Here is a 16,227-nt window from a genome sequence, read left to right as displayed (position 1 = left end):
TCCTCCCTGTTCTACCACTGGGGGAAGGGAGCAGCTCACCTGCTCTGGACCCTGCCAACCTGGCAGACTGAGGCACAGGCAGTGCAGCCTAGGGTGCTGGTGGCTGCGAGCCTTCTCCCCCTCCCTGAAGCGTGGGGTGGGGTTGCAGCAGCTCACAGCTGCCCCTGGGCACCATGCATGGAGACACCACTCTCCACTCAGCCACCGTCTGCCCAGGACCTGTGGGAGTTGAGGTGGCCTCGGGCTCCCACTGGCCCCCACTGAAGCCAGACTCGACTTGGCCGGCCACCCCTGCCGCCCGAGGGCTGCGCATGCCCCACAGGCCTCATCGCCCTCATGAATTGCCGTAGGTTGTGGGCTCAATCCCCAGTGGGGGGCGTGCAGGAGGCAACCAATGAATGATTCTCTCTCATCATTGATGTTTCTTTCTCTCTCTCCCTCATTCTTCCTCTCTGAAATCAATAAAAATATTTTAAAAAATAAAAAATCAAATAGCTCATTCATAAACAAGGCTTGAATAGCCTGGCCTGTGTGGCTCAGTGGTTGAGCTTTGACCCATGAACCAGGAGGTCACGGTTCGATTCCTGGTCAGGGCACATGCACAGGTTGCAGGCTTGATCCCCAGTGTGGGGCGTGCAGAGCTGGTCAGTGATTCTCCTTCATCGTTGATGTTTCTCTCTCTCTCTTCCTCTCCCTCACTCTGAAATGAATAAAAAACATATTTTGAAAAAAAAATAAAAAGGACTGGAATAGACATTTCTCCAAAGACGATAGTCAGGTGGCCAACAAGCATATAAAAAGACTAGTGGCCTGGTGCACAAAATTCGTGCACGGGGGGGTGTGTCCCTCAGTCTGGCCTGCATCCTCACCAGCTTCATTCTGAATACATACACATATACCATGGGAATTGTAATCTCTTCTCCACCTACCTCACTGGGTTGTCATGAGGACGTTCTGAGCTAATAAACCTAGAAATGTTTCATCAAGTAAGTGATGTCTAAACGGGAAGGGATTGTTATTTTTAAGCCCAAGGGTACCCTCGCAGGTAGCAGGTGCTGATTAGGCGAGGAGGGCATGATTGTTTCCTGGGACTGTAGCTATCGAAGCTTTGCGGAAGGTTCTGCAGGCCTTGGAGGGGTGGGCTCTGGCCAGCAGCCCTGTAGTGGTGGTCGTCTCTGGAGGCGCTGGCCAGGGAGGGCAGTAGGGGGGCACTAGGAGGACGGCGAGGCCGAAGGGGGAGTTACTGTCAAACCTTCCTGCCTGGCGCCATTCTTTAAATTGTGTGTGGCCGTTTAGCAGCTGTATGTGCTCAGGGCAGGGCTCCAGTCTCCTGGAGTGGGTTGGGGACTGGACCAGGGTGGGGCCAGGCAGGCTAGGAGGGCAGGTTTTAGCTGTCGTCCCTGGGCCCTCAGTGCACTTCCGCTGCAGAGATGGCACTACTGCTGACTGCTGTCAGAGGGGATGGGTCTGACCCCGGGGGGCCACTCGGGCCTGTCTCCACCTGGGTCTGGAGTTGTAGGGAGGAGAGGCATGCCCAGCCCCAGCAGAGGGGGCCCGGCAGTGGCAGGCCGCGGGCCCTGGGTACCTCGGGGGTGCTGATGGGTCATCACCGGCATGCTATTGCTGTGGGCGCCCCTTGTGGGAGTGGCAGGGGAAGAGATAAGGAGTCGGAGGTATGGGCTGCGGCTACCCCCAAGGCTGGGTCTTCTCCCCATCCAGTCAGCCTCCCGATCCCCCCGGGTGTGCGGGGGCTGGTGTAGGGTGTCCGTGCAGGGGGATTGGAAGAGCTCCCCGTGGCTGCTTCCTCTTCCTTCTTTGCAGTCTGGGCTCCTGTCAGGCGCTCTCCTCAGGCCTTGGAGGGGTGGGCTCTGGCCAGCAGCCCTGTAGTGCTGGTTGTGCCTGGAGGCGCTGGCAGGGGGTAGGGAGTTAGGGGGGGCGCTAAGGGGGTGGCGAGGCCGAAGGGGAAGTAACTGTCAAACCTTCCCACTTGGCGCCATTCTTTAAATTGTATGTGGCTGTTTCGAAGCTGTACCTGCTCAGGGTGGGACTCCAATCTCCTGGAGCAGGGTAGGGGCTGGGCCAGGGAGGAGCCAGGCGGGCTAGGAGGGTGGGTTTAGCCGAACCCCCAGGAAGGTTCAGTGGGCGGGGGAGGAAGGGAAGGGAAGGGCCTGTCCCTGGGGCAGGGGCCACTCAGGCCTGCCTCCACCTGGGTCTAGAGTTGTAGGGAGGAGAGGTGTGCCCGGCCCCAGCGAACTTGGCTCTGGCCGCCCGCCCCCTGCTGTGTACACATCAATATGCAAATAAGTCCCCCCTCCCCCGGCCATCTGCCCCCTTCTGCGCGAGCATCAATATGCAAATTGGTCATTACGGGGAACACTGCACGGATAAATTAGCATATTCCCTCTTTATTATATAGGATTGCCAGAGCTCTTCATTCCTGCCTGTAGTTTGTTCAGTCCTTTAAGATGCCGTTTCATTGTCTTTTGATCTCCACTGTTTGATGCAAAGCCAGCCATCATTACCTTACTGTTCTCTTATGTCATGTGCCATCTTTGTGTGTCTGCTTTTAACTTTCCATTTGAAACTGGCTTTCAGCAGTTTAATTATGATGTGCCCAGGTGTAGTGTTCTATATATTTACTTGCTTGGGATTTGCTGAGCTTCTGTGATACACATTGATTTTTTTTCTCCCAAATATGGAAAATTAGTAACCATTATTTTATAATTGAGATATAATTCATATACAATTCACTTAAAATTCACCATTTTAAGGAGTGCAATTCAGTGTTTTCAGTATACTTACAAGGTTGTGCAACCATCACTATCTAACCACATATTTTCATCACTCCAGAAACCTTACATCTGTAAGCAGCCACTCCCCATTCTGCCCCCTCTCCAGCCCTTGAAAACCACTAATATACTTTCTCTATAGATTTATATATTCTGAACATTTCATATATAAATCATATAATATGCAGTCTTTGTGTCTGATTTCTTTCTCTTAAGTATGATGTTTCAAGGTTCATCTATGCTATAGTATATATCAGTACCTCACTCCTCTTCATGAACAAATTACATTCTGTTATATGAACAGTTTTTACAGTTGATAAGCATTTGGGATGCTTCCACTTTTTGGCTACTATGACTAATGTTGCTACGAACATAATGTACCAGTTTTGGGGTAGACATGTTTTCAATTCCCTTGGGTACATAACTATTAGTGTAATTAGTGTGTCATACCACAAGTCTATGTTTAACCACCTGCAGAACTGCCAGACTGTTCTACAGAATTGATGCATCATTTTACTTTCCCAATAGTAACATAACATATAGGAGTACCAATTAGTCCACAACAACTGTCCAATTTTTAAATTATAGCTACTTAATGGGCGTGAAAAAGTAACTTAGTGGAGTCTTTTTAAAAATATTTTTTCATTGACTTTTTTTAGAGAAAGGGGAAGAGAGGATGAGAGAAAAACATCTATGTAAGAACAAAGCATTGATTGGCTGCCTTCTGCAAATGCCCCCTACTGGGGATCAAGCCCACAACCTGGGCATGTGCCCTGACTATGAATCGAACCAGCAACCTTTCAGTGTTCGGGACACCGCCCAACCAACGGAACCACACTGGCCAGGGCAACTGGAGTCTTTCTTTGCTTTTCCCTAATGACTAATTATGCTGAACATCTTTTACTAGCCGTTTTATGTATCTTCTGTGGAGAAATGCCTATATAAATCCTTTACCCATTTTTAATTGGGTATTTACTTTTTTATTATTGAATTCAATGACTTTTTTGTATATCCGGGATACTGGACCCTTATTAGATATGTGAGTTTGCAAATATTTTCTATTTTGCGGGTTGTATTTTCACTTCCTTTGAGGCATAAAAGTTTTTCATTTTGATGAAATCCAATATACCTATTTTTTGTTTGGTTGCTTTGCCCTCTAAGTGTTACATAAGAAATCACTGCCTAATCAAAGATCAAAAAATTTACTCCTATTTTTTTTAACTTTAGCGCTTTCATTCCTTTGCATGTGGATAGCCAGTTGGCCCAGCACCATCTATTGAAAAACTTTTCTTCCCCCCGCTAAACTGTCTTGACACCCATACAAAAAATTAACTGACCATAAATGTGCTTATATCCGGACCTCACCTGTATTCTTAATCTATGTCTATCCCAGTTTTGGTTACTGTATCTTTGAACTAAGAAATGTAAGTCTAATCATTGTTTCTTGAAAATATTTTTTCTAGCTCATTCCCTTTCCCCTCCTTCTAGGAGTCCAATTACATGTATGTTAGACTGCTTGATATTAACCTAGGTCAGCGGTCGGCAAACTGGCCCCTTGAGTGTGGCTCTTCCACAAAATACCACGTGCGGGCACGCACGTACAGTGTGATTGAAACTTCATGGCCCATGCCACGGGGCCAAAGAGCTGCATGTGGCTCATGAGCCACAGTTTGCCAACCACTGACCTAGGTCACTGGGACTCCGTCCCTCCCCCACCCCCATTTTCTTCTCTCAGCTCTTCACGTTAGATAATTTCACAAGACCGTTCTTGTGGCATCTCCAATTCACTGTTAAGCCCATCCAGTGAATTTTTCATTTCAGATGCTGTTCTTCTCAATTCTACAATTTTGTGATCTTATTTTAAGTCACTCAGTTTTTAATAGTTGCTTTAATTCACTTTTGATCATTACAAATGTGGGTTATCTCAGGGCCAGTTTCTATTAGCAGCATTTCTTCCCCCTGACATGGTTCAAGTTTTCCTGCTTATTTGCATTCTAGTCATAGTTGACTGTATGCTGGATATTGTGAATACAGTGTACAATTATACTATCTTTCTTGTTGAGCTTTGTTCTACCTGGTGCCTCTCTGTGATCCTAAAAAGGCTTAATTTAGGCTATATTAGGGCAGATCTTGAGCAATCTTTATTCTATAATAGGAGTTGGCAAACTTTTTCTGTTTGCCAATGGTAAATGTATTAGATTTGTGAGCCATACAATGTCTAAACCAAGTGTTAAACTCTGTAATTATAGCCCAAAAGTAACTTCTAAACGAATTTGCATGGGTGGCTGAATTTCAATACAACTTTTATTTATGGTCACTAGAATTTATATTTTATATACCATAGTAGAAGCCCAGTGCACGAAATCCATGCACGGGTAGGGTCCCTAGTGGCTGCCGGTCAGGGCCTCCCTTCCCCACTGCCAGCTGGGGCCTTCCTTTGTTCTGCGCTGCCCCCTGGTGGTCAGCACACATCATAGCGAGCAACTGAACTCCTGGTCGAACTCTCAAGGGGACGCTTTGCATATCAGGCTTTTATATCTATGAAATTCTCATGTGTCACCAAGTATTATTTTTCTTTAAATCTTTATTGTTGAGATTATTACAGATGTCCCTCCCCCCGCCATAGCTTCCCTCCAACCGGTTCCCACCCCACCCCAGGCCCTCACCACACTATTGTCTGTGTCCATTGGTACTGCATACATGCATATAAGATCTTTGTCTAATCTCTTCCCGCACCCCAACACACCCCCTTCCCTCTGAGAATCGCCAGACTGCTCCATTTCCATGCCCCTGATTCTATTCCATTCACCAGTTTATTCTGTTCATCAGATATTTTATTCATTTGAGTTTTAGATTCACTTGTTGATAGATATGAATCTATTGTCACTTCGTTGTTCACAATTTTTATCTTTACCTTTTTTAATCTCTTCCCGCACCCCAACACACCCCCTTCCCTCTGAGAATCGCCAGACTGCTCCATTTCCATGCCCCTGATTCTATTCCATTCACCAGTTTATTCTGTTCATCAGATATTTTATTCATTTGAGTTTTAGATTCACTTGTTGATAGATATGAATCTATTGTCACTTCGTTGTTCACAATTTTTATCTTTACCTTTTTTTTCTTCTTCCTTTTCTTAAAGAATATCCTTCAGCATTTCATATAATACTGGTTTGGTGGTGATGAACTCCTTTAGCTTTTTCTTGTATTGAAGCTCTTTGGTGGTGATGAACTCCTTTAGCTTTTCCTTATCTGTGAAGCTCTTTATCTGACCTTCAATTCTGAATGATAGCTTTGCTGGATAAAGTATTCTTGGTTGTAGGTTCTTGGTATTCATCACTTTGAATATTTCTTGCCATTCCCTTCTGGCCTGCCAAGTTTCTGTTGAGAAATCAGCTGACAGTCGTATGGGTACTCCCTTGTAGGTAACTGACTTTTTTTCTCTTGCTGCTTTTAAGATTCTCTCTTTGTCTTTTGCTCTTGTCATTTTAATTATGATGTGTCTTGGTGTGGTCCTCTTTGGATTCCTTTTGTTTGGGGTTCTCTGTGCTTCCTGGACTTGTAAGTCTATTTCTTTCACCAGGTAGGGGAAGTTTTCTGTCATTATTTCTTCAAATAGGTTTTCATTATCTTCTGGCACCCCCATAATTCAGATGCTGGTATGCTTGAAGTTGTCCCAGAGGCTCCTTACACTATCTTCATATTTTTGGGTTCTTTTTTCTTTTTGCTCTTCTGGTTGGGTATTTTTTACTTCCTCGTATTTCAAATCATTGACTTGATTCTTGGGATCCTCTAGTCTACTGTTGAATCCCTGTATATTATCAGTCAGTGTATGCTTAATTTCTGACTGGTTCTTTTCCATTTTTGTGATATTCTCACCAAGATCCCTGAAGGTTTCACTAAGTTCCTCAGAGATTTCTAGAAGATTCTTGAGTAACCTTATAACTATGGTTTTGAACTCTATATCCAATAGTTTGATTTCTTCCATTTTTTTCATTTGTGACATGTTTGTCTCTGCATTTTGGCTGTTTCCCTGCGTTTGTTTCTATGGATTGGGTAGCTGCTAAGTCTCCTTGAGATGGTAGAGTGGCCTTGTGTAGTAGGTGTCCTATAGGGCCCAATAGTTCAGCCTCCCCAATCACCTGAGGTGGACACTCTTCTTGGTGCACCCCTTTGTGGGCTGTGTGCACAGTCTTGTTGTAATTGAGCCTTGATTGCTGTTGGTGTCGCTGGGAGGAATTGACCTCCAGGACAACTGGCTGTGGGGACCAGCTGCGACTACAGTGGGAGAGCTGCTGTGCAGGAGATACCCTTATGGGGCAGGACTTGCTTCAGTGGGGCTTTGGTGCTCACTGAGTCTGCCCCTGAAGTGTGTCACTTATGGAAGTGAAGAGTTGTAATCTGGTATGGTTTCACACTGACCACTGGGTACACTGGGTACACAGGGAGGTGCAAAGTCAGTCACTGCCTGGGGCCACTCAGCAGGAGCTACAGAGAGATCTGCAGATTCTTCCTCTTTGTGTCAGGTTTGGAAGTGCCCAGATGAGGCCCAGCTGTGAAGCAAGGCAGGCTGATGTTGGTGGTGGCCTTGGGCCTTTTATTGATAGCTCTGGGGCTCCCTGACCCAAATGCAGCTTGTTTGACAGGTTTTAGGCTGAGAAAGAACAGGCCATTGATATGCAAAAGCCGCTAAGCACAGCTTGGGTGGGTTGTAAATTGGGTAGGGCAAGGTCTCAGAATCTCCAGGGCAGAGCAAACAGAAATGGCTGCCAGTCAACCCTGCACCAGGGAGGTCCCAGCATGGGAACAATGACCGCTGCGAGCACCTCCATCTGGAAGAAAGCCGCCCCCATGTTCCTACCCCGATGCCAGACAGTCCAGTTTCTCCCCGCATGTGTCTGGGTCCCCCAGAGCCTCGCCCAGCACTGGAGCTCAACGGAAGCTGGAGCTTGTAAATTCAGTTTGCGGTACCGGCCTTTTAAGGGGAGCAGCTGGGTTTCCAGCAGCCTCTGTGTCACTCAGCCCCAATCCGCACTAGTTTTTACAGTCCATAGTTGTTACTGCCTGTAGGGACTTCTTTCCCCAGCTCTGGAATCCTGGGCTGGGGGTCTGGTGTGGGGCTAGGACTCCTTGCTCCTCCAGGCGGCCTCCGCAGAGGCGATCTCCCTCCCAATTAAAAAGGCGGCACACCCGAGTGCCGGACCAGCCCGTTCTGCGCCGCCACGCCTCCTACCAGTCTCAATGCGCTCTCTTCTTTACTTCTCTAGTTGTAGTACTTCCACTCAGCCAGCTTTCCCACGGTTCTGGATGATAGCTGTTCTGTATTTTAGTTGTAATTTTGATGTGGTTGTGAGAGGCAGCAAGTACAGGCATTTACCTATGCCGCTATCTTGGTTCCTTCTCTTTTTTTTCTTTTTTAATAAAAACCATCCTTAGATCATAGGCCATACAAAACAGCCACTGGGCCCGATTTAGCACACGAGCCATAATTTGCCAACACTACCCTGAAGTATGCTCCTTACTCCTACAACATGCCCTTTCTGGTGCCTCAAATAAATGCTCCGTATGTTAACTACGTCTCTCTCTACTGTGGATGAGCTGGGATACAACATCATGGGACTTGTCTCACTCTTAATCCCTTAACATACACTCTGTACTAGGCCTAGAGGAGTATCACCTATGCATGTGTAGCTCAGGTCTCTGCCCAGTACTCAAGGGTAACTCACACTTATATGTCTACTCCCACTTCTCTGATACTCTGTTTACCAAGTTCTAGTTGCTTCAGCAGCCCTGAACTCCAATCTCTCCATCCTTAGCTCAACAGAACCTCCTTGCTCTGCTTGAGTCCAACTCCCCATGACATATCAGGAAACTGTCCTGAAGTATAGATGGGCTGAATGTGGGGCTCACCTTGTTTGTCCTCTTTCTCTAATGTCCAGTGCCTGAAACTGTTCTACTTCATATATTTTGTCGAGTTTTATAACTGTTTGTAGCTGGGGGAAAAATTCAATCCAGTTACTCTGTCATAGCTGAAAGAACATATTAACCTCAAAATATTTGAAAAATAAATTAATGACTAAACAAACCATATTTCATAAAATTTTATGTGAGACCTTCCATTATCTATACATCCTGGAGTATGGGCAGGACCTGTGATTTGCATTTACCAAAAGAATGTGGCCTAGCTGGTTTGGCTCAGTGGATAGAGAGTTGGCCTGTGGACTGAAGGGTCCCAGGTTCAATTCCCGTCAAGGGCACATGCCTGGGTTGCGGGCTTGATCCCCATTAGGGGGCGTGCAGGAGGCAGCCGATCAATGATTCTCTCTCATCATGGATGTTTCTACCTCTCTCCCCTTCTCCTTTCCTCTCTGAAATAAATAAAAAAATATTTTTTAAAAAAAAGAATGTGGCAAAGGTCATATATTACCCCTGTGATTAAGTCACATTATATAAAACTCCAGTCTTGCTTTAGCTCTAGAGGCTCTTTTTGTTGACTCAATGAAGTAAGCTGAAATACAGGGAAAATCTACATGGCAAGGAACTCAAGCAGCCTCTAGCTCACAGTCAACAAGAAGATCTGGCCCTCAGTCCTACAATCACAACAAAATGAATTCTGCCAGAACCTGAGAGAGCTTGGAAACAGATTCTCAAATCTCCAGGCAAGAAGGTAGCCCAGCCAACACCTTGATCGTAGTCTTGTGAGATCCTAAGAAAAAGATCCAGGTAAGCCTGACCCAGAAAACTGTGAGATAATGTTTGTTGCCTTAAGCTGCTACATGTGTGGTGATCTGTCACACAGCAATAGATAACTAAAATCACATGAGAGATACTATAAAACAGCCACCAATATTTAGAGCTAGGAAGTACAGCTATCAGAAGTGTGCCAAAGAACACTCCCACCTCTGTCATCAATGCACAGTGGAAGAAGCTGGGATATGGTAAATTACCTGAGAGATACAGTGGCTCTCTAACTAGTCCATCAGAAAAGGGATGTGGTCAGTCCTACAAGTATACTTAAAGAACAAGTACCAACCAGGACCAGTGGTAGTACCTTCCCAAGCACTAAAAACCTAACCTAGCACTTTGAATGGATCTTTTTACACATGCATGACTTAACATGCATTGACCATTTGTAAAATATTTGTTTACTGAGTTAATGCAGATCTTCTCCGAATGTTGACATATTTCATTACATAAGATTTCTTAAAAATCAGATTTGTTAAAATGACTTTAAACCTCATCAAAAATTCTTTTAAAAATAAAACTGTCAAGCCCATGGTAGCAGATACATATTTTCCAAAATTCTAATTTTCACTTAAAAGTTCAAGTTTTGTCACTGGCAACAAATACTGTCAGTTATTTTACTTGCAATAAGAGGCTCACTTTGTTTATTTTCATGAAACTGTCTGACAAATATCCAAATCTAAAAAACCACAGTTCGTCTATAGTTACTCTTTTAAATAAAAATTGCTGTTTCATAAAAAAAAGTGGCTTGTTCAGCATGCAATTCAAATAAGGGCACAAGTGCTTTTCCTTAGGACAACACAATATTTGCCATACAGCAAAATGTTTTACGTGTACTTCCCATTTCATTTCACTAGAGATTAAAATGAAATGTACTGAAAAGTCAAGATTAACAATAATTAATAATTTGTAATGCTTCAGCCAGAACAGTCAGTGTGTGGTGGTGAAGAATACTAGTAGTTTGGTGCACTACTTTGCTTGGTGCTAAGGTGCCAACAGTTTTACCCAGCAACACTTCTGCAGATCAGTACAAATATAAGTACAGTGGAAAGAACAAACAGCATCTTCATATTTACTATTAAAGAAACAGATTTGACCTCATTAATCCCTTGACAAGATTTTGGAAACTCCCATGGGTTCACAGTGCCCTTTAAGAACCATTACACTATACCAATCCTAACAATTCAAAACTTTCTCTATCGTTCTTACAACACATTGTCTCATTCCATCAATAATTACTAAGGGCTTAGTATGTAGTGCCAGGTAGGTACCATAAAGTGTCTGATGTCTTTGTGTCATTCACGCATACATCCCAAGCTCCTAGAACAGTGCCTAGCTGACACACAACAAACTCTCAATATTTGTTGAATGAATGAATAAGAGTAGCTATTATATATTTTAACAAATTCTAAAGTCTTTGAGAGTACATTACACACACACAAACACACACACACTAATTACTGGAATTATTTTTCAACATATGGGAAATACTTGTTAGGAAATATGGGACTTCTACTCTTACTGCATTTGGAGTAATTTAATCTTCACACCATTCTAAACTTTATTATATACAGACAGTCCTTGCTTTGCATGGTACCATGGAAAGTAAAACACATGTATATCAGAAGCATGTTTTCATTCTGTATGATTCCATGGTAACTAAAATCTTCGGTAACATGGCATAGTACCATGCAAAGCACATTAGTGCAAACAATAGATAAATAAATCTCAGTGACTCACAAATTCAATTTCAGTAAGATGGGGAGAAAAGCATTTTAGGAAGAAACGAGTAAGCCTCCTTTGGGCAATGACTTTGAATGTGCACCTTATGGGAAAAGAAATCAAACACCTAAATGACTTTTCAAACTCTTAACATGCCCCTCTCTCACTACCTATTTCCATTGCAGTATCAGTGCTTAGTGATCAAATAATAGAGGTGGTTCAATCTTCAGAGGTGTTTGTGAATTGCTTGGGGGATGGGAGATGGAGAATCAGGATGGTTAGGGGAAAAGATGGACCAGTACTTGATAAAATATTGAGGTAAAATTAGGTTAAAATAAATCTAGCCTGGTCTCTTTAAAATTACAGGAATTAATATTTCTCAAAACAGAACCAGTTCAATTCTTTGAACTTCTATCTCCTAACCCTTCCCTCAATTCAATCAAAAAGGCCTTAGAGTTACCCAGTTTTAAGTTTTCTCCTTCCTTACTCCCATGCCCACATCCACAATGAGAATTTTGCTCTTCCAATTTGAGATATATTTTTTAATGAATATAAATATTCCAAAATATTATAAATTTTGAAGTGTATTTGGCTCCAACAAAGAATAGGTATTTATACATTAAATGTTTAAATGGTTCTGCCAACAGTTAGGAAGAAATTGAAAGTATTTTATAGAAAACACTAGTGGCAGCTTAGCCATTAAAAAGTGCCATGGAGAAAGCAATAAACAACTTCAATTTTTAAAAAATTCTATTCTAAGTCTACTTACTAAGCACAAGTGGGAAAAATGGGAAATGCTATTTAAACTATACCTTAAAATGTACTGTGATGTTCCAAGGAAGAGCTGAACTTGATGCAAGAAGATCAAATAGCAAACCAATTGGATAATGCCTAAAAATGAAAGAGTATATTTTAAGAAAGAATAAATATTTAAAGTTATAACTACAACTCCAAAATAAATTTCCAGCACGTTTTAACATCAAGTATCAGGGGACTTTGACCACATTATCACAGGGAGGTGACATTTTATACTGTTACTTGCCTGGGCTAATATGGTATAATTTTCAGGCAGGAGGTGGTTTCTCTTCTAATCATTTCATTCCCCAGGGAAGCCTCAATGTACATAATGGGATTGTGCTAAAAGCATCTTTTATTAGCCAGGAGCACTATTATGTTACACTACAATAATACCTAATTATCATCCCAGTATTCATATTGGGCAACCTGTTTTATAAAGCTTATTTAAATATATTTTCAATTTTTAAAACAACTTAAAATTTTAGAAAATTTTGGGAATTAAAAAGAGCAGCTAAAAGAGCATGCAATTGCCTATTTTGTAGTGGTTATTAATATTATAGCATATAAATTTCCAGTCTTTTACTTATACATACACATCTAAATATAGATTAGGCTATAACCTACTTTTTCCATATAATATGTGAAAATTTTCTAAAATGATTGAATATTCTTTTGCAATTGAATTCCAAAGTTTTAAAAAAATTTGATTTCCTAAATAAGAGAATGTTTCCTAATATAACCATTATTCACAGTGAAGCAAATTATTTAGCAATAAGCAAAATAATATAAACCTTGCTGATTTCAATGTACAAACCTTATTTTTTATACCACCCTTTTAAAGAATTTAAAATAGCTTATTTAGTAAATCAGAATTAAATAATACTCCCAACAATGGCAAAAGAGGACTGGGTGGTGTTATGTACAGTCCTGTTGTTTCCCATATATTAGTGAATTACTCCTAGATTTAAGAACTAAAAAATTTGAAAATATATCATATTTCCCTCAAAATGAGTGACCCAATACATTATCTCACCAAGATTCAAATATCAGCTAGTACTATTTATGCTTCCTTATGTCTACATAATATAGTTGTGAAAAAGTCATCAGTCATTATAGATCATATATTTATTTAGAATGAATTTAGGATGAATGCCCTGCTACTAAAATAAAACAGTGGGTAGCTTTAGTCATATGAGTTGTATTTCTTAATAATAACCCTTAAACTTCTCTCTATTCAAAGGTCAGCATCTATTACTAGTCTTTCACAAATAGAAATGAATACTGAAGGAAATTTTGGACTACCTAAATAATAGAATGTTTTGTTCGGGATATTCTGAAACCAGAAAAAATTCTGGCATCAATCAAAACCTAAAATAAAAACAATTTTAAAAAACAACAAAAATATTGCACTGGAGACAAATTATAGATTTTAGTCCCTTTTGGTCCATTTCTCTGAACTCTTAAAATTGTTTAAGTTCTACATAAGGCCTTATACTTTTACAACTGACCTTTTTTAGTCTTCATTCTTTTCTTTTCTTTTCTTTTTAATAATGTTCCTCTTAGGTATCTTAGGTATGTACAAATAAGTTAAGAATGAATGTGAATATTTCAGCTAATAGGGACTATTGCTTTCCAAATTCTATGTAGTACTGCACATATAATTATAGAATCTCTAACAAATTAAGTAGTTGGCCCATTGGCTAGATTCTCCAGTGGTCCCATAAAATAGCTAGCAGTGCAGTATTGTGCATATTCTCTGCCATTCACAATGAAACTATATGCAAATTCTCAAGTCAAATATTACTTTAAAAGCAATCAATAATGTCATATGAAATAAAATATATTTTTTATTTTTATTTTTCACTCTCTTAGTAAAAAAAATAAAATAAATATAAAAATCTTTTTCAGGAGGGTTAGAATTATAAATTTTTGGGATTGAATTAACTGAAGTAATTTTAAATTTACTCTTAAGTTCTCAAATAGAGTCATTCTTCTCTCTCCTCATCTTAGCATAGACTTCCTCTTTTTCCTGCATCATATTCCTATTCAGCTTAGAAAAATATATATTATATCCTGAGGAAGTCTATGGAAAATTATTCTGAAAGTTAAAAGTTTTAAAAACACTGAACAGAGCTGTACATGAGGTCAGCATTTATCTGTTTCAGCCAATGTTAGCAACCCATCAATTTCTCATACAAAAAGTCATAGTGACCTGCAGTTGAAGAGCAGTCACTTAGCACCACTTACTCAAAATGGCAAACATGTCCCTAGTGACACAATGTTCAAATGGTTGGCCATGAGTTTGCTGGGATGATGGCCTATGGGTCTAATTGGAACTGCAATTTCCCCAAAAGCACTTTTATTTTTTTTTTTATTAGATTTTCCTTGACAATCCCCTGGCCTCCCCTATCCCCCAGTGTCTTATGTCCATTGGTTTTGCTTATATGCATGCATACAAGTCCTTCGGTTGATCTCTTACTCCCCTCCCTTCTGCCCCCCAACCCTCTCTGGCCTTCCCACTGCAGTTTGACAATCAGTTTGAGGCAGCTCTGCCTCTGTATCTATTATTGTTCAAAAGTTTGTAATGGTCTTTATTATCCATGAATGAGTGAGATCATGTGGTATTTTTCCTTCATTGACTGGCTTATTTCACTTAGCATAATGCTCTCCAGTTCCATCCATGCTGTTGCAAATGGTAAGAGTTCCTTCTTTTTTACAGCAGCATAGTATTCCATCGTGTAGATGTACCACAGTTTTCTAATCCATTCATCTACTGATGGGCACTTAGGCTGTTTCCAGATCTTAGCTATGGTGAATTGTGCTGCTATGAACATATGGGTGCACATATCCTTTCTGATTGGTGTTTCTGGTTTCTTGGGATATATTCCTAGAAGTGGGATCACAGGGTCAAATGGGAGTTCCATTTCCAGTTTTTTGAGGAAACTCCATACTGTCTTCCATAGTGGCTGCACCAGTCTGCATTCCCACCAGCAGTGCACAAGTGTTCCTTTTTCTCCACATCCTCTCCAGCACTTGTCGTTTGTTGATTTGTTGATGATAGCCATTCTGACAGGTGTGAGATGGTACCTCATTGTTGTTTTGATTTGCATCTCTCGGATGATTAGTGACTTTGAGCATGTTTTCATATGTCTCTTGGCTTTCTGAATGTCCTCTTTTGAAAGGTGTCTATTTAGATCCTTTGCCCATTTTTTGATTGGATTGTTTATCTTCTTTTTGTTAAGTTGTATGAGTTCCCTATAAATTTTGGAGATTAGGCCCTTATCAGATATGACGTTGGCAAATATGTTTTCCCACGCAGTGGGTTTTCTTGTTGTTTTGTTGATGGTTTCTTTTGCTGTGCAGAAGCTTTTTATTTTGATGTAGTCCCATTTGTTCATTTTCTCTTTAGTTTCAACTGCCCTAGGAGCTGTATCAGTGAAGAAATTGCTTTGGCATATGTCTGAGATTTTGTTGCCTTTGGATTCTTCTAGAATTTTTATGGTTTCCTGTCGTACATTTAAGTCCTTTATCCATTTTGAGTTTATTCTTGTGTATGGTGTAAGTTGGTGGTCTAGTTTCATTTTCTTGCATATATCTGTCCAATTTTCCCAACACCATTTATTGAAGAGACTATCTTGGCTCCATTGTATGTTCTTGCCTCCTTTGTCAAATATTAATTGAGCATATTGGTTCGGGCTAATTTCTGGACTCTCTATTCTATTCCACTGATCTATATGTCTGTTCTTGTGCCAGTACCAGGCAGTTTTGAGAACAGTGGCTTTGTAATACAGCTTGATATCTGGCATTGAGATCCCACCTACTTTGTTCTTTCTCAGGATCGCTGCAGCTATTCGGGGTCTTTTTTTATTCCAGATGAATTTTTGGAGAGTTCGTTCTAGATCTTTGAAGTAGGCCATTGGTATTTTAATGGGAAGTGCGTTGAATTTATAGATTGCTTTGGGTAGTATGGACATTTTAATGATGTTGATTCTACCAATCCAAGAACATGGTATGTTCTTCCATCTCTTTATGTCTTCCTCTATCTCTTTTTTCAATGTCCTGTAGTTTTCTGAGTAGAGGTCTTTTACCTCTTTAGTTAAGTTTATTCCTAGGTATCTTAATTTTTTTGGTGCGATGGTAAATGGGATTGTTTTTCTAATCTCTCTTTCTGAAA

General features: G+C 41.2%; 1 protein-coding gene across 3 annotated transcripts in view; it reads right to left on the bottom strand.

Moving 5' to 3' along the window:
- Positions 1–16,227, bottom strand: part of ATG5 (autophagy related 5) — a 159,548-nt gene that overhangs the window by 124,014 nt on the left and 19,307 nt on the right. For all 3 annotated transcript variants that reach the window (XM_014531355.1, XM_005883792.2, XM_014531356.1), the window contains one exon: positions 12,068–12,146. In XM_014531355.1, coding sequence (XP_014386841.1) covers positions 12,068–12,146 — 79 coding nt within the window. The remainder of the gene's footprint in view (positions 1–12,067; positions 12,147–16,227) is intronic.

Source organism: Myotis brandtii, unplaced genomic scaffold (genome assembly GCF_000412655.1).
Source record: "Myotis brandtii unplaced genomic scaffold, ASM41265v1 scaffold8, whole genome shotgun sequence".
In the NCBI taxonomy this organism is placed as follows: Eukaryota; Metazoa; Chordata; class Mammalia; order Chiroptera; family Vespertilionidae; genus Myotis; species Myotis brandtii.
This window is presented reverse-complemented; position numbering and strand designations above follow the sequence as displayed.